The sequence below is a fragment of the Bipolaris sorokiniana genome, assembly GCF_000338995.1.
Source record: "Bipolaris sorokiniana ND90Pr unplaced genomic scaffold COCSAscaffold_19, whole genome shotgun sequence".
Taxonomy (NCBI): Eukaryota; Fungi; Ascomycota; class Dothideomycetes; order Pleosporales; family Pleosporaceae; genus Bipolaris; species Bipolaris sorokiniana.
In genome coordinates, this window is record NW_006911913.1 from 388,188 (window position 1) to 405,200 (window position 17,013).

The following is a 17,013-nucleotide window of genomic DNA, read 5'->3' on the forward strand; positions in this document are numbered from 1 at the left end:
ACTGCTGTAGCAGCTTTGTAGGAGTAATTTTTTATAATCAAACATAGCAACAATAGAAAACCTTACTTTAGACTAATTAATTGAAAAATCTTGTGAACTTCAAAAGAAACATATATGCTCAGATATAAGGCTGTAGCTGACTTGGTCCACCAGGGTTCCGAAAGGCTTCCGTTGGGTTCTCTTTGGCTTGGTAGGAGCAGAAGCACTATCCACTTGATTGGGCCTTTTTTAGTCAACTGCTCTCATCAGATCGGCTTCAAGTTAGGAGGCAGTGAGATGAAACGTAGCAACAATCTGGTTAGTCTTGCTCACAAGCTTCATTGCTATGGCCGCTGGTTCTGCTGTTGCAGCTCTACTGATACTACGCGAACGTAATTGGCCTGCTGGGGGAACTAAGTACTGAATTAACGGCAGTTCAGAAGACCTTTGGCCCTCGACACTCAATATCAAGCACTATATGCCTGGTCTTGGCGCTGGTATATATGGGGCCAGCTGCTCTTCATCAAATGCCTACACCAATGCGCTTTGCCCAGCCGGCGGGTATATGGCGCTGGCAAGCAGATTTTCCTCAAGCGACAACCCTAGACCGTGGTCAGCCCCTAAGGACTCTCGACACGTATCTGCGGAATTCCTGATTTGGAGTCCAGAAAGACAAGTGCCGCCCTACAGCCTAGCATCAGCGCAGAGAGCTAGAGTAGCACTAGAATCGTCAGCAACCGGTGTTTATGGTCCCGCGGCGTGAGTTGCGGCTAGGATCAACGACGAATGGCAAATTGCTGCTGACGCCATACCTGTCGACTCCAACTCTCCCTTTGCAAAATACAGATAGTTATTACAGTTAGATGAAGTCTATCGTTAAAACATGGGTCCCGGCAGTGCGAGTGGTGTGCAGTCCCTTGAAAGCTTTCAAGTCTGGGCAAATATCTCTTCAATTTCCCGTCGTCCCAGAGTTCGGTAGTGCGATAACGAACGACATAATCTTCGGTGGCCAGAGCCATGGTTATCCTACCGAACTGCGCACAGCAGAGTTGTCAGACGAGACGTTGCAGTCTCTGTGCCAAACGAGAGTCAATGTAACCTTTCCGCTTGTGTTGTTGATGCGAGATGGGCTCAAGGACTGTTGTCCGTGGGCCTTGCTCAGGCGGTGCAACCAGAGGTCTATTCGGTCACAAAAGCTCCCAAGTCCTGTGACATTTCTGAAACATCTTACCGGGCATATGATATGTTTCGTCTAGATGCTGGACGTCAAGAATCTTGGCGTCGACTTCCTATCACTGCCAACTGCTTGGACGCCGTCAATTTAAAGCTCAACGCGAGAATAGATATGCCGTGGGACACGTCAGTAATAAACAACAATACTTTGAATCCCAATGACACCGAAACAAGAACGACAATATCGTCTCTCATGTCTATGGCGGCATCCGACTCGTTTCTAGTGCCAAATGTCGAACATATAACTACTCGCTTCCGTCTTTGCCGATGCCATATCCCGCGCCGGCATCTGGCAAGTCCTGAATATTACCATCCCGATCCAGGATAGAAAGTACAATCCGATTTCGTACCATATGCGCAAATCTTCATATCAATCCGAACTCCTGAAGGATGGACAAGCATACGAGAACCCCTCTACCATGTCGACGTCTACATTCACTGAATTCCACATCAGACAAGAAATCACAGGCTATGCCTTCAAAGTATCTTCCACGACCGACATACTTGCTCTGATTGTCGTCTTCTTGCACCTCGCCATGGCTGTCATTCACACGCTCCGCTTGGTTATCCGGCGGCGTAGTTCCAGCTGCTGGGACTCCATACCCGAGTTGCTAACGCTTACTCAACAGTCAAGTCCCTCTGAAGTTGCTTTGAAGAACACGACAACGAGGATTCATCGAATGAGTACGTTTAAGCAAACAGCAAGAATACAGTGTCAGATTATGATTCTCAACAGGTGGAGCTGGTCTTTGACGAAGATCACGGCAGTCAAGATGTACTGGAAAAACCGTCTTCAAACTATAAATAACGTGTTTTACAAGCGAGCGGGCCATACAAGCGAGCGGGCCACCCCACCAACTTTGCGCACCTCTTTACGTGTACAGTTTTACTACAACTAAATAAAATTTATATATATTAAGATAGTGGATTAAACACTATCTAAAGCATCTTTCTTATATGTACGCGAATTATGGCCAGTCTCTCTACACCTGCTACACCGCGCTAGAGCCTGGCGGTTGACACCTGATCGCTCTCCTCCTTGACGCTCTTCATAAGCAATCTGCTGATCAGCCTCGCGCTGAGCGAGTAGATCTTCTCCAGCTCCCTTTGTTAGCACTCCTTGCTTCTGTATCCGCTTCTTCTTACGCTGTCTACGTTTTGTTGCGGCTTCGTTCGCCTTCTTAAGGCTGGCTATCCGATCGCGCATAAGCTCAGCCGAGAGCATTATTACCTCAGCCCCCTTCTTAAGCTAATTAATTGCCATAATAATCGAAGTTGGCGATGAGCCTTGATGCCGCTGAACGCGATCACGTATTAACGTGGATTGAGCTTCAAGCTCGCGTGTATTGCTAGGCGTACGAGCCTGCCAGAGAACCTCTAGAATAGCTGGTGGAGTAGGCGTACGGAGCTTTATATCAAGCCTTGATAGAACAGCATCTGGCTGGAGAGGAATAAGGCCTGCACCGCGGAAGGCAGAGCAGATATTGGCTAGCGTGAAGGATCGATCAAACGCTACCTTGAACGCTGGCAGAAACTCGAGCTTGGTAATGTAGTTAATATGATGGCGGATTAGGCTCTCCACCTCGCGGCTGTACGCGCGCTTTAACGGTGAGAAGCAGCCAACGTCAAGAGGCTGGAGTAGATGAGATGAGTAAGGCGGCATACAGAGCGTATATATGTTGTTCTCCTTGCAGAGCTCTTGGAACTTAAGTGACTGGTGGCTCTTATGGCCGTCAAGAATAAGCAGCCGACGTGCTCTAACAACCTTGCCATCTGTATGCTTAATAAAGTGCTTTAACCACTCAACTCCTAGCTCGTTAGTCGTCCAGCCGTTGTCGCTGACTGCGATGGCCTAGTCGCGTGGGATCTCTGCCTCCTCGTACCAGGCAGATAGGTGATACTTGCCAGTAAAGATTAGAAACGGTGGGATAGACTAGCCAGCTGCGTTGATCGCTGCGATCAGCGTCACCCACTCACGATTGCCTGGCTCAACTGCCTTTGGCCGGCACCTCCTCTCTGACGCTGTTACGACTAGCTGAGTCGTGATCTTGCCCATTATAAAGCCAGCTTCGTCGAAGTTATAGACGTCTTCATCGCAGATACCGTACTTGGCCTTTATCTGCTCTACGAGCTCAAACCAGCCCTTAATTAGGACTGGATCTTTACATAGAGCCCTCTGCCTATCGTGCGCTCGATTGAAACGCGTCGTAAGACTGTCTGTACGCTTAACAAAGTTGCGCGGCCAGTGGACGCCAACCTAGCTAGCGCCGCGCGCAGCCAGTAGTCTGTCAGCCATGTCACGCACAGCTGCGTAGGTAGGCGAAAATCCACGTAGATCTAGATCAATTATATGATCAACTATCACCTCCTCTTCTAGCTTTGTAAGCTTCTTTGAGTTAGGCTGGCAATCGCGTTGGGTAAGTATGCCAGCGCGTCGACGCTGGAGTGTTGTTCGAGAGACTTCGTAGACTTTTGCTACATCTCTTTGAGACTTAATTTGATCTTGATTAATAGCTAAGATTGCTAGCTGTATATCAGATTCATGAGAGACGTTGCGGGCTTAATTTGATAGGGCCATAGTTGATTAGAGTTAGAGAGGTGCGCAAAGTTGGTGGGGTGGCCCGCTCGCTTATATGGCCCGCTCGCTTGTAAAACACGTTATGGATAGTAACGTATGATGTATATAAATCATTTATTGGTTCAGATAGAAGGCAACTAAGCTAATATTGGATGTCTTATGTGCCCTTAGTCGTGATATCTCAAGACGCACAGTGTTTGCCTTTGATCTCATTGTCTTCAGCAGAGCTCTGTTTTGTTAGCACTTCCATACTAGATGGAGCCCTACCTGGAGGCCTAGAGAGTCGTCTACAGCTAGAAACTCCGTTTTACTATGTGACTACACCAGATTCAGAGGTTTCTGGCGAACCTTGCCTGTTACATAACTATCACGTGACGACCCAATCACTACAAAAACATCATATATATAAGATGGATAACCCTGATATATTGGCACGGTCAATGAGCGCGGAGATTCTTAGAGCTAATCAGATCGCATTTCTTTGTGCACGAAAACTTCTCTGAGGACTGATCGTAACAGGCAGCTCAAGCTATTATCACCACAAAACAGAGCTCTAACCGAACAACCCTTCCGTCTATCGTAATCCTATGCCAATCTAGATAAGCCCAGCCGCGAAACTAAATAGCACTACAGTTAAGAGTCCGATCCGGAACGGAACAATCGAACAGGCACTTACTTCGATATGCTGTACAATTCCACTCTGACACCACTTGTGTGAGGTTAAAATTTGACCTTCTTGAAACAATTATGAACAGCCTGACTAACCTCCTCTTTCGTAGCATCTTTTCCGATTAAGACTACTGTCATGACTCCATGTTTGTCACCATTGTTCTTTCTCCAGTCCTCGATCAAAGCCGGGATCTTGCCCGCGTTGGGCTGTAGTTGGTCCTTGTAGAATGTCTGCCCGTTCTTGTTCACTTCCCCGCCGTAGTCGAAGCGGACACCGTTACGCTCGAGCAGGGCCTTACTTTCTGGCCAGGCAGTCTTCCCTCTAGTTACATTCAGCATTGCGAGTTGTGGAGGAGAACGGCTTGAAGGGTCTTCATAATGAAATAGGATAGTGGTAGAGTAATTCTCGCTGGCGATACGGTCAGTTGAGAGAACAAGTGTGCGATGAAAACAGGAAGGTACTCACCAGAATGGATTTAGAAAAAATGAGTGTGGTGTGGAGCGCCCGGTTTATAACCTGTTGTGATGTAAGGTTGTTTGTTTGGATTTGCCAGAAGCATGGCCTATATAGCATCCACGCTAGTCTATGTCCAAAAGCCACCGCCATATCAGCACTGACTTCTTCATATATGGAGGACTGCCCTTTCCACAATAAGCATTCTTCGATAGAAATTTCCCAAATTCCGCAACAAGACACACTAATTCACGAGGCAATACATGCGATGGATATACGCCCATTAGGCGCCATAACTAGGTTGACTGTGGTTGTAACAGAGGCAATAGACCAGCGAACTCTGGCCGCGGTAAAGGTAGTATCATAACGAGTTTTGGTTGTAATGAGAACCCTGGTCGGGCAACACAGCACTATCTAGCTTTCACTCAGTATTTCAACCAGCGGCACTGAAATGCGCTCGAACAAGATATAAGCGTAACGTCCATCCCTAGGGCCCGGAAAACCCTTCGTACCGGAAAATAAGCGAGGTACCTCAACTTTGAAAGGATATTACTCTTCGCATACATAGAACCTGTTTTTAGGCTTCATGAGTGATGTACCTAGGCTTCTCCTAAGCAGTTGCATCTAGTTCTCAACAATAAATTACGGTAGCGCGGTCGCCAATACGTTTGATGCACATAGTGCCTCATCCGAGGCTCAAATAGAACGCCTCCGATCGAGCAATACTACAAGGATGCTGTAGTTTCAAAACCGGGTAAGGATGTCCTAGGTAACTTCAAGAGCTTTGCCCTTTATCTGTAGATGCTTCTAGAAGAGCATCATGCTTGATGTTGCATTTGAACTAGCATAGCGGGTACTAGTTAGAACACTAGCACCTCTACGGTAAATTCCGTCTAGGCAGTGTACTAATTAACTAGTAGAAAGCCCAAGGCGTTATAGCACGCCTTACACAACCCAGTACAGATTGAATCTGCCTTTTCTCCTTTTTTCACCAACTGGTAGTGCTTGCACCATATCCAATCAACTCCGCAAACAGATGCTTTTGTACTAGGGCAATACCGCTTACTCTGCCCGCCGATTGTAGTATCGAATCCGCAGTCTGCGCAAAATCTTTTATGTCGGGCTTGTCCGTTCAGTCCCGTTTTGCCTTTGAGCCTAGCTGAAGCAAAATTTGCCCTTGGTTGGAGACAAGGACAGAATTTACAGGCGTACACTGAGTATTTGGACAAAACTAACTCAAGAGAGAGAGAAGATCACTGCGAGTCGGCGGAGGAACAAGCTCGCGAAAGTAACGATTCGTTCGACGAAGTTGGAGAAGTGCTAGATCATGTTCATATTTGGCATCCTTGAGATCTGGAAGAAACGAGATGATCGCTAGGTGCAACTCAGACGCAAGTCGCAGAAGGGGCGGTAAAGTATTGGATCGTGTTGTAGGCAAAAGCGAACTCATAGTTGCAACTATCGGCCACTATAGTGATTAGGTATGTTAAATTGGAAATGGAGAGACACAAAGCAACAGTAAATACTTGAAATTCTCGACCCAGACGATGCAGCCTGCTTGGCTGTGCAGGATGGAGGCGCCAAATCGGGGCGAGAGCGGACAGTGCAAGTGCGCGTAAGAAAGTGGCGAAAGGCACATGTTAGAGGGAGCAAAAGCGATACCGTGATAATAATTGATTCTGCCCTTCAAAGAATAGTCCCAGTCAGTGATCGCGGTTGCGACAAGGTGACCTGGTATAACATCCAACAGCGGGCAATCAGTCAAATGTTAATTAAGTAATCGTCTGCACCACAGCAGAGAGTGGCTGCCTGTACGACCCGAGATAAGAGATACATCAGGCTACATGATTAACGGGAGTCGCCCCAGTCACAGCGCGCAATACACTAACAAGGTATTGCAGGCGGTCGGGGCATCGTTGCAGGCCAACGCGGATAAATTCAGAAGTTACTTCTACTGGTTCGTGTCAGTTCTGTATCTTGGGGTTGTCTGTATATACCTTGAGCAGTATCGTAGAGACTCTAGGCTATAGGAACACAGGCCTGATTATTTTGTGCTAGGAAGTAAAGTTATTCCAATCTAAACACATCCTGTAAAAAATAGTTAATAGCAAGAAACATGTGTGTATTTTTTCTATCGCACGGTAAGACTCTATCACAATTATCTCAAGGTAAAATATGTCTTTGATAAGAAAAGTCCCAATACGTCTTTCCAGTATGGCCTTGTTCAGATTCAGAGGGATTGGGACAAGATTGCTTCTCAAAATCAGGACGGAACCGCACCAGCTTTTCCTGTATCTTTTACACAAAACGAGACGGAACGTATCGATGCTTTAGACGAAGAGCATCGCGAAGTAGATAAGGTCATAGAAGGGATCAGCGAGTATGTTGGTGTGTCAGCGGATGGTTGGACTCCAAATGATGATTATTAAACCTCTAAGAGCAGAGCAGCTGAGATTCGAGAGCAGTCGCTGGCTTCTGTAGAAGGTGACCAGTTGTTGAGAGAAATGACTGAGCGGCACTGGCCTTTTGATGATTGTGATGAAGATGAGTAACGAGAGAAGCTCGATCCAGATATCTACAGATTGTTCAAGTGTAGGTGTCAACTCAATCGAGTATCAGCTTATATCCCAATTGCCTTTGCATTTCACAGAGAAATTTAAAAATAGGAGATTTGGGAACCTTGCAATGAATCTCATTCGCTATCACTATATCATGCTAGCCTAGCTAAACACATTGTGCAAGAGCGCCCACATGATCAGTGGCTCTGGTTACTTCACCTGGCGGTTTTCACTACGCACCAACAATGTCTAAACAATGTCAGAGTCCCAGGCTATATATGCTCAACCTTCCCTTCAGGCCGTGAAACTCCAACCCATTTCCCTAAAAGAAAACCGGCTACTAGTTTAGGACCAAGCCCCAGCGCCTCCCCCAAAGCCAAGAACCCCCCGCGCCAATGGACGAAACCGAAGAACTACACCAAGAAATTGTAAAACTCCATTACAAAGAAGAAAACTTACGGGCCGAAAACACCGCTTTATAGAAGGCACTCGAAGAACAAACCACCCTGATACAAGAGCTGTACCGAGAAAAAGAAGGGGAAAAAGACGAAGAAAAAGTAGCCAACTATGCCGAATACGTCAAAATCCTCCAGGTCGATCTCAAGCAAGCCCGCCACCAAATTGAGTACTACAAAGTCCTCGGCGAGAACTCGCAGCGGCGCGCAAATCGCTATCAGGAGTCACTAACGCAAGCTACCAAAGGCCAGGTAGCAGCCAGCCATCTAGAAGCGCAGAAAGAGCAGCTCCAACGCCAACTCGCGCAGCACAAATTCATCTTTCACAAACTACGGTCGGAAAATGAGCGTGCGGCTGAAAACTTTGCACGCTTGCGTGATCGCGACAAGAAGGCTTTGGCGGCGTGTGAAGTTCGGTTGGCAGACCTAGTCTCGCATGCATGCGAGGTAGAGACGGAGAGCGAGGCTTTCAGCGATGTTTTCACGAATCTGATACGCTTGAGAACGAGAATGTGGCAGCTAGGTCCCTGGTTAACGATCGAGGGGCGCTGCTAAACAAGATGGAAGTCTTGTATAGCGTAGTTGTAAGTGAAGTTGCGCCGCTGAAATGGGTTTTCAGGAGGGTACTTCAAATGCTGCAGCTTTATCAGGGCTTGTTTCAGACGCTGTCGGATCCACATGGGACTGCGATTGGGAGTCTGCCGCCGGATCTGAATGCGCTGATGACGGGGGCGTGCGACGACTTGCATGCGTATCAGGAGATTCATAGGATGTTTTCTGGTGATGGAGGTGCGGTGAAAGATCAGATTCGCAAGGAGCTTGGTGGTATGTTTGAGAGTGCAGGTGGTATGCTTACGAGTTTGCACTACATCAAGAGGGATGTCGAGGCTTTCTTGGCGCGTCTGCGTGCGGAGCCGGGAGCCTGGTTCACTATGAAGATAAAGTTCGGAAGCATCTGGCGGTAGAGTAACTGTGAAGTTGTTCTGTACAGACTAGTCATGTGCAGGAATTTTGTGTGGTTACGGTTAGCGATGACAAAGGCGTTTTCATACAAGCTGACGGTAGTGTGCTAGAATGCTCTTTTCAATCAGTTTCTTCACTGCTTAGTTTAGTCTTTTTCTAGATTCAAAAGAGAATGGGGATCAAGAAGGTGTTTCGGATATGCATTCAAGACTGTGAAATGCTTTGGTGTTTTGGTGCTGGGGTAGGGGCGGAATCGGGCCGTTCCTGCATTACAGAGAAATGGCCGCCTTGGGTATCTTTTGTGAAGGTAAATTGCATCTAGTGAACTGCACAACTGCCTCTTGTCAATACCAGCGTCCTCGTGCACACTGCTCATGTTCAGGAACCAAACCCCTGGATCAATGGATATCGAGTACTTTCAAATCCATCCCAAGTGTGCCTGCAACACCATGAACGCCTCGCCGAGAAAACCTTCGTATCAAAAGACGTTGTTGTATTTGTGATAGGGAATAGCGCTTAAAATTGGTCCAAGGTCATGCTCATGGATACATCTGTGTTCTCAACCATCTTGGTAAACTCTTCAAAGCTGATCTTGCCGTCACGGTCTAGGTCAGCCTCCATGATGGTCTTGTCGACAATCTACGAAGTGTCAGTACTGCTTCTAGTGCTTATCGCCTTGGCACTCGTGTGCACACATACCTGCTGCAGTTGCTGGTCCTTCAGGTTGCTGCCGACCATCATCTTCAGTACTATGAAGAGCTCGCCGTTGCTGATGTAACCATCGCGATCAATGTCGTATACGCGGAATGCGAAACGTAGCTTCTCCTCCTTGTTGCCCTTGCTGCTGAAGGCTGAAAGGCCAGAGACGAACTCTTGGAAATCAACGTCACCGCCACCGTCTTCGTCAAAGATGGCGATCATTCGTGTTGCGAGAGGGTTTGAGGAGATCTGAGGGAGGGCCAGGAATTCGTCACGCTCAATGGTTCCAGAGTTGTCCTGGGCGGGAGTTAGCCAGGCTGTGTGGCTTTTTGGTGCAGCTTCAATTGCGCACCTTGTCCAGCTTCATAAATCGCTTCCTCAGGCGGTCTACCTCCTCGCGGTCGACTACGTGCCGTCAGCAAGCATTCTTTTAGCCAGACCCTTCGCAGGTGAGCCTTCTCTTCAGCCGCCTACGTACAATTCGAGCCCGAGGCGATGTTGTCGAGCAGCCCTGACTGTTGGTTACCCATGTTGGCGGCTTGTTGGCGGTAAGAATTAGGGTGCGGTGAAGGTAGGAGTGGTCGAGGGCCTGGCTTGTGGGGTTGCTGGGCTTGGTTGTGTCGCCGTGCGCCCGCCAACTTGGAGGTCCCGCCCGTCGCCACCAAGGGTCCATCTGCGCTAGACGCAGGCACCTCCGACGTCAATCGCCAAGCCAGGACATTCACTGTCCTACACCTGTACATTGCTTCGCTTTTAGGTTAGATCGTCGCAACCAAAGATATCGACAGATACCATGGACTCAGACGCACCCGTAGAAATCGGCTCCGTGCTGCAGGGCGCATCCATCAACCGACATCCATCACCACGACACGACGTGAACCCATCGACCGCCGCATCCAAGAAACAACCAGTCCGTCTCAATGAACACCCCGATCCCGACGCCTCGGATGTTGGAGAGGACGAGATTCCTCTCAGCGTGTTGGATCCGGTGCCGCGGAACAAGGCAATGCCTCCACTGCCAGACCTCCGATTCGAACAAAGCTATTTGAAGAGCATTGAGCATGCAGAGGGATGGAAGGGTGTGTTGTGGATTACGCTGCGAGATCAGGTACCATACGTTTAGAATATCTCTGGTGGGATACATATACTGATAAGAAATAGGTCATAATGTGCTTTGCACAGGGTGTTCTATGGACCCTCCTCCTCAACGGCTGGAGGCATTGGAATCGATCAACAAAGTTCAGTGGACAAGGTGTAGGCGCCCGGATACGAAGATGGTGGTGGGATGTTAACAACTGGAGTATACCGACCGCAAAATCAAGGCTGAGGGACCCAAAGCTAGCGAGAAATGTGTCCGAGGTAAGTGCGGTCTTTTTAAAAGTCTGGCTCCAGACCTATACGTAGCAATGGGCATCGGCTAATGACTACAGTACTACAAGGGTGAGTTTTCAAACGCAGCTCAAGACTGAGGGAGATTGTTCGTGGCATTGCCCGCTCTGCTATATCGATCAGAGTATCGCCAGTTGAATTGGGCTACGTAGCGTAAAAGAGACAATTCGAATACAAAAAATTACAACCAAAATTCACCTCGTCAAAACCATATATAAGTCTACCAGCTTAACGAAACCCCGATGCAGTATGCTGTTGGAATAGATGCGCCCTGGGGTTTCTCTGTGTATACGTAGATAAGACTCAGACAGCGATAAAGTATGGGGGCGATGAATAGACCATTTGCTCCTCAGCGGGGTATACAGAGTTCTCGTACTACCGTATATCCGCTTCTCGACTCCGTTCTCTCAATTGAAAAAAGGAAATGATGCATCACCTGCTATGTCGCACCTTTGTACTATACTTATGCACTTAATATACATACTCAACACTCTATTATTCTTAGGCAGTCTTGAAATCAATAATAATTTTTGAGCTAATAAGGTCATCGTATGATAGTAATATCTTAAACTTATAAAATATGATCATGCCAATGAAGAAAGAGGAACAACAGGCTTACACTGTTATTTCACCAATGATACTAGGAAGAGACAGGATTGAATTATTTATTAGGGACAGCACTTGAGATGCGCAACTGTTCAAGCGCAAATCAATCCTGTTCATCGGATAGAGTGATATGGCAATGTCACGTGATAACGCAAGACCGCGTTTTGGTTCGGCGCGTCGCGCTCGCCGCTACTTCGCCTCCACCCTTGTCGCCTCCCAAACAACCATCTCGCAAACAGAGATGCTAGTTGGTGAGTGAAGCTACTCATCATGAAACCTTTCCGGCCTCTCACCCTCACGCGCCCACGTCCTGAAAATGGCGAGCCACCGAGCAAGAAACGAAGAATTGGATCTAATGCACTGTCGGTGGGCAACCGCCAACCGCTCAATACTATGAACAATCCAGCACCAGCACAATTCCTACCCCCGGGTCTCGAAGGAAATTATTATACAGTATTATGGCGAAAACATACGACCAAGAAGAATAAGACATGGGACGGAGATGGTGTTCTTGCTGTCGTGGGTGGATACGCTACGCTCAACGACAGCGAGACGGGGAAAGAGCTGGGAAAGGGAGCATGCAGTCGGCCACTACTCCCCGGATCTACTCTTTCCATTGGTGGAAGAGAAATAGAGGTTGAGAATTCCATGGATAAGGCAGATTACCTTTCGGGACGCATGTTCCTAGGCAAGGTTGCGGCTGCACCAATACAGCAGCCAAAGCGGCCTGAGCCAGGACACAAGCCTCTGTTATCGGTTAAACCAAATTCGAAGAAGGGTCAAGAAACTGCCGACGACAAGGAGATTGTGCCCGAGTACAAGCTCTCGGCTTATCGCAAGCAGCAATTCAAGGCACCGTTGCTATCTACCACCGTCATGCCGCAGCGCAACCCGTCAATTCCGCAACCCCGTCACGACCCAAATGCACCCAACGCCCTCATTATGAAACGACCTGATTCATGTCCCAAAGGAAAGCAAATAGTTGATGTAGTTGTCGACCCAGTCCTCAGCAAGCACCTCCGAGATCACCAACGCGAGGGTGTACAATTTTTGTACGAATGCGTTATGGGTATGCGATGCGAGGGCGAGGGTGCTATCATGGCTGACGAGATGGGCTTGGGTAAAACGCTTCAGACCATCACACTTCTCTGGACACTGATGAAGCAGAATCCGATACATGATTCCCCTCCTCTTATCAAGAAAGCCCTAATCGTCTGTCCAGCTGGTCTAGTAGATAATTGGAAACGTGAGTTCCGCAAGTGGCTCGGCAATGAGAGAGTCGGTGTGTTCGTATTGGATGCAAAGAACAAGAAGATTGCCAACTTCACCATGGGCAAGTCTTACAACATTATGATTGTCGGATACGAGATGCTTCGTATCGTTCAAGAAGAGCTGAAGAAGGGCAGCGGTGTCGATATCGTCATTGCAGACGAGGGTCATAGGTTGAAAACAGCGAGCAATAAGGCCATGCTTGCTATCCAGTCTCTGAACACGGAGAGGCGCATCATTCTGTCTGGTACTCCGTTACAGAACGATCTTGGCGAGTTCTATACTGCCATCGATTTTGTCAACCCTGGACTCCTCGGACAACGATCCGCCTTCAAGCGATCGTTCGAGCTGCCCATTATGCGTAGTCGTCAGCCGGACGCAAGCGAAGCAGAACTTGAAAAAGGCGAGGCACGCTGGAAGGAGCTTGTATCTCTGACTAGTCAGTTCATGATCCGGCGGACAGCAGAAGTCCTTTCGAAATACCTACCGCCGAAAACTGAGCACATTGTCTTCTGCAGGCCCACCAAAGGACAAGCGGAGACCTACCGCGCTATTCTCGGCTCGCCAACATTCAGACTTGCGCTGGGTAGTACGGATATTGCGCTGCAGCTCATCAACGTGCTGAAGAAAGTCTGCAACAGCCCTTCATTACTCAAATCGTCCAAGGACAATGATGACACGCCATCTGAGATGCTTCAGTCCATCATCCCACTCATCCCCAGCAAAATCCTCAGTTCAAGCGCTTCAAGCGCAAAGTTGCGACTACTCGACAGCCTCATTCACTCCATCTATACCACGACCGAAGAAAAAATCGTCATAGTCTCAAACTACACAACAACACTAGACATGATTGAGCGCCTCCTCGTATCCCTTTCCTACACCTTCCTCCGTCTCGACGGCAGCACACCCGCCTCGAAGCGCCAGTCCCTCGTCGAGAAGTTCAACAAAACCCCCAAAACAACCTCGTTCGCCTTCCTCCTGTCCGCCAAATCCGGCGGTGTAGGTCTCAACCTCATTGGCGCCTCGCGCATCGTGCTCTTCGACATCGACTGGAACCCCGCCACCGACCTGCAAGCCATGGCCCGCATCCACCGCGACGGCCAGAAGCTACCGTGCAAAGTCTACCGCTTCCTCGTGCAGGGCGGTCTCGACGAGAAAATCTACCAGCGCCAAGTCATGAAAATGGGCCTCGCCAACGCAGTCGTAGATAACAAAGCCTCCGCATCCTCCTTTTCCCAAGAAGAACTCCGCGATCTGTTTCGGCTAGACGAGCGCGAGGGGTGCCAGACTCACGATTTACTCGGCTGCACGTGCGAGTGTCGGGGCAAGCTCGAGGATACGCTTGGTGCTACAAATGAACAGTCTGAAGAAGAGGTGGAAGAAGAGGAATACCCGATGCTTCGCAAAGCTAGCGAGGTTAATGTCGAGGAGCAGGAGGCGAAGATTAAGGCGAGGCGCGCGGCGAAGCAACCGAAGTTGAGGATGTTGATGGAGTATCGGCATATTGATACCAAGGTTCTTAAGGGTATGGATAAGGGTGCTGACGAGGGAAGTGCAGAAGATGAGGTAGTGGATGATTTGGCGGTCGCGGTGGATGATGATGTTTTCCTTAGTGTCTTGAAGCAACCGGAGTGTAATGTGGGGTTTCTGCTTACCAAGTCGACGTCGTAGATTCTTTTTTTTACATGGGCAGGGATGTGGGAGGTAAGTAGTGTATTTGCTACATTCGCGTATGCATAGCGTTGGCGTTTCTTCTATTCAATACATCGGGATCGGGAGGTAAAGAACATGAGGCGGCAATGATGAGGTATTTATCAAATATAGAGTATCGTATCATTCAGGTTATGTTGCAGAGGTGGAAAGGGGTGAGAGTTGCTCGAGAGCATAGACTTTTGTAAAACAAATATTTGATTATCCCACTAAAGCAAGAGAGTGAACAAGACTATTATGGAATACAATTCCTCCGATGAACTGATCAGCTCCATTATGAGGAGAGACTATATTATGGACCACGATATGAGTCCGTCTCTTTGTACATTCCGTGTATGCTAACTCATTCTGCCAATCCGGGTGTTCATGTCTTATTCGTATCCGCTGGTCAGTTCAACCTGGAGGATCGTGGCCTAAGCGTTGGAACGTTAGTTCAATCAACGAACATTGGCGTATGGGTAACTTACAGGGCCAGTGGATATGCTCAAGGAAGATGTTTGAACCTTGTCTTGTAGCAGGGCTTGCCGCTCTTGACGTGTTCGTGATATTTGCAGTGGTTAATGTTTTTGAAGTATTCCTTGGCAGAAGCGTGTTCAAGACCATTCCGTAAATGCAAACCTAATGCAAGTATCAAGTCGTTTTGGAATTCTTGCGGAAACTCTTGTTCACCAAAGCGCTCAAAGGCTGTCTTTCCCCAAAAATTGAGGGCGCAGTCAATGCCGAATTGACGATGGGGCGACGATTCAAGGGAGTACGCATAGATATGCTTTGCAATACCATGATAATGCTCGTCTCCAACTATCATCTTGTTGATCAAAAAATCGATACACGCGTCTTTGAAATCAGTGGCTTGGAGAAAGTCGGCTAGCTGGTAGCATTTAGTGAACATACCGTGCTCTCGGTTCACATACGTAGCCAGCTTCTCGTTGTAAATTCTGCCTTCTGGATACACCGTATAGAAGTAGCCAGTAAAGCCATTTGGAGTAGACATAGAAAGCCCGTGGCAAAGCCCCGCATAGTGTGACGGTTCTCGCTGCGCTCTCTTTCCAGTCCCCATCAGAGGCTCTGATGAAGAAGTCGGAACTTGCACGGAGCTGCGCCTCATTTACAAAATAGGTTGTCTTGGATTTGCCAACAAGAACTTTGACAGGTTCTGAAGTAAGCCTTGGCCTCGTTAGTAACGGATTTCATACTTGGAAGGAAGTTTTCTGACATTGGTCCCTCGTTGATGGGAAGACGCAACTTTTTACGCGCCTCAAGGTCGCTGTCCTCATCGCAGGGGCGCTTCTTCGGGTAGCGTAGGACAAGCACCATGTTTGTTTGAGAGGAAGTACAATGCTGGTACGTAGGTGTTTGGTTGTTGGAGTTGTGTACAAGCTGGCTAAGTCGGTAAGAGATTTGAAAATATTTGTGATTGATTAAGTGACTCATCGGTGCAGGCAACGGTGAATGTGAACTCTCATGTACAAATAGAAGTGAGAGTGAACTCAATACCTGTTTAGAAAAAACCAGTCTTCTACGGGTGATGCTTACACTCCAAAAGTCAGAGTTACTGTAGCGACACCAAATGCTCGTTGATCTAGCCCTGCTGACTGGTCCAGCTGCCCATCGATGCTGCTAGTCCGGCTGGAGCAGTGGGCGCCTGGAGTAGCTGGAGCAGCCAGATCAATCAGCATCTAGTGGAGTTAGACCAGCCAGAATAACGCGCATCTAGTGCATCCGGATCAGCTATATCAATATTTCTCTGTAGTAGCTAGAGTAGCTAGACTTGTTCTGTTACTGAACAGGTGCTGATGGTGTCGAGTCTTACCATGAGTCTTACCATGAAGGAGACGAGCTACTTTCTCCTTCATGACACTAGTAACAGAGAGGTAGGAAGACATTCGAGGCTTAAGAGATGTATCTGGATGGTTGAAAAACTTATGAGATTGCAGCCCTCCCCCGTAGAGGAAGTCCTACTCTTATACCAGAGTTCGGGCGACAATAGTTTCGCCTAAGGTTACGAGTAACTCTATGTACTGGCATATTACTCTCTATAGTATGTAGTAAGAGTATTGTTTTTAGGGTTTAAGTCCTTGATCTTTAAATTTTCTGTTTTAGTTTTAGTAGTTTCAAATTCCGACCTTTGAGATACAATCATCGCCTACAGCTCTTCCGCTAGTAAGTACAGCTTCTGGAGTGAAGTTTTCAACAGCTCTTCCTAGTAGAGACAAAAAGGAAAAGCAATCTGAGCAGGGACATCTGAAGATAGGGAAAGAAGAGTGTGTTTTGTGTGATCTCGTCAGAGGAAACAGAAGCGACACACGTGTACGTGACATAATCAGGGCTATGGCGGGCAGGCACGACACACAGCAACACCCGCCTACACAATGAACACAAAAGCAGGGGCAACAGAGAGAAGGCAGGTCAGATCGCACAAAACCGGCACGACAGCCCTACGAACAGAGCAAC

General features: G+C 48.1%; 8 protein-coding genes across 8 annotated transcripts; 5 read left to right on the forward strand and 3 right to left on the reverse strand.

The window, feature by feature from the left end:
* Window positions 1–862: 862 nt before the first annotated feature.
* On the forward strand, window positions 863–1,540 carry COCSADRAFT_31378 (uncharacterized protein; the record flags this gene model as incomplete). The annotated part of the gene is made up of 2 exons (XM_007707349.1): window positions 863–884; window positions 993–1,540. The coding sequence occupies 2 exons, from the start codon at window positions 863–865 to the stop codon at window positions 1,538–1,540; spliced, it is 570 nt and encodes a 189-aa protein (XP_007705539.1).
* Window positions 1,541–1,631: 91 nt separating this feature from the next.
* COCSADRAFT_165465 (uncharacterized protein) lies at window positions 1,632–1,965 on the forward strand (the record flags this gene model as incomplete). Its single annotated transcript, XM_007707535.1, has 2 exons — window positions 1,632–1,896; window positions 1,949–1,965. The coding sequence occupies 2 exons, from the start codon at window positions 1,632–1,634 to the stop codon at window positions 1,963–1,965; spliced, it is 282 nt and encodes a 93-aa protein (XP_007705725.1).
* Window positions 1,966–2,140: 175 nt separating this feature from the next.
* COCSADRAFT_348940 (uncharacterized protein) lies at window positions 2,141–2,600 on the reverse strand (the record flags this gene model as incomplete). The annotated part of the gene is made up of 1 exon (XM_007707536.2): window positions 2,141–2,600. Exon 1 carries the CDS (start codon window positions 2,435–2,437, stop codon window positions 2,141–2,143), a length of 297 nt encoding a protein of 98 aa, XP_007705726.1. The 5' UTR covers window positions 2,438–2,600.
* Window positions 2,601–7,866: 5,266 nt separating this feature from the next.
* Window positions 7,867–8,891, forward strand: COCSADRAFT_165467 (uncharacterized protein; the record flags this gene model as incomplete). Its single annotated transcript, XM_007707537.1, has 3 exons — window positions 7,867–7,899; window positions 7,954–8,373; window positions 8,430–8,891. The coding sequence occupies 3 exons, from the start codon at window positions 7,867–7,869 to the stop codon at window positions 8,889–8,891; spliced, it is 915 nt and encodes a 304-aa protein (XP_007705727.1).
* Window positions 8,892–9,063: 172 nt separating this feature from the next.
* Window positions 9,064–10,218, reverse strand: COCSADRAFT_41767 (uncharacterized protein). Its single transcript, XM_007707389.1, has 4 exons — window positions 10,067–10,218; window positions 9,941–9,993; window positions 9,589–9,885; window positions 9,064–9,528 (listed from the first exon to the last, which is right to left on the reverse strand). The coding sequence occupies exons 1-4, from the start codon at window positions 10,116–10,118 to the stop codon at window positions 9,406–9,408; spliced, it is 525 nt and encodes a 174-aa protein (XP_007705579.1). The 5' UTR covers window positions 10,119–10,218; the 3' UTR covers window positions 9,064–9,405.
* Window positions 10,219–10,269: 51 nt separating this feature from the next.
* COCSADRAFT_41768 (uncharacterized protein) lies at window positions 10,270–11,181 on the forward strand. Its single transcript, XM_007707390.1, has 3 exons — window positions 10,270–10,696; window positions 10,750–10,947; window positions 11,019–11,181. Exons 1-3 carry the CDS (start codon window positions 10,382–10,384, stop codon window positions 11,055–11,057), a joined length of 552 nt encoding a protein of 183 aa, XP_007705580.1. The 5' UTR covers window positions 10,270–10,381; the 3' UTR covers window positions 11,058–11,181.
* Window positions 11,182–11,788: 607 nt separating this feature from the next.
* On the forward strand, window positions 11,789–14,845 carry COCSADRAFT_264941 (uncharacterized protein). Its single transcript, XM_007707538.1, has one exon. It carries the CDS (start codon window positions 11,854–11,856, stop codon window positions 14,521–14,523), a length of 2,670 nt encoding a protein of 889 aa, XP_007705728.1. The 5' UTR covers window positions 11,789–11,853; the 3' UTR covers window positions 14,524–14,845.
* Window positions 14,846–15,046: 201 nt separating this feature from the next.
* COCSADRAFT_31383 (uncharacterized protein) lies at window positions 15,047–16,445 on the reverse strand (the record flags this gene model as incomplete). The annotated part of the gene is made up of 4 exons (XM_007707350.1): window positions 15,047–15,627; window positions 15,756–15,943; window positions 16,096–16,213; window positions 16,373–16,445. 4 exons carry the CDS (start codon window positions 16,443–16,445, stop codon window positions 15,047–15,049), a joined length of 960 nt encoding a protein of 319 aa, XP_007705540.1.
* Between the last annotated feature and the right edge of the window lie 568 nt (window positions 16,446–17,013).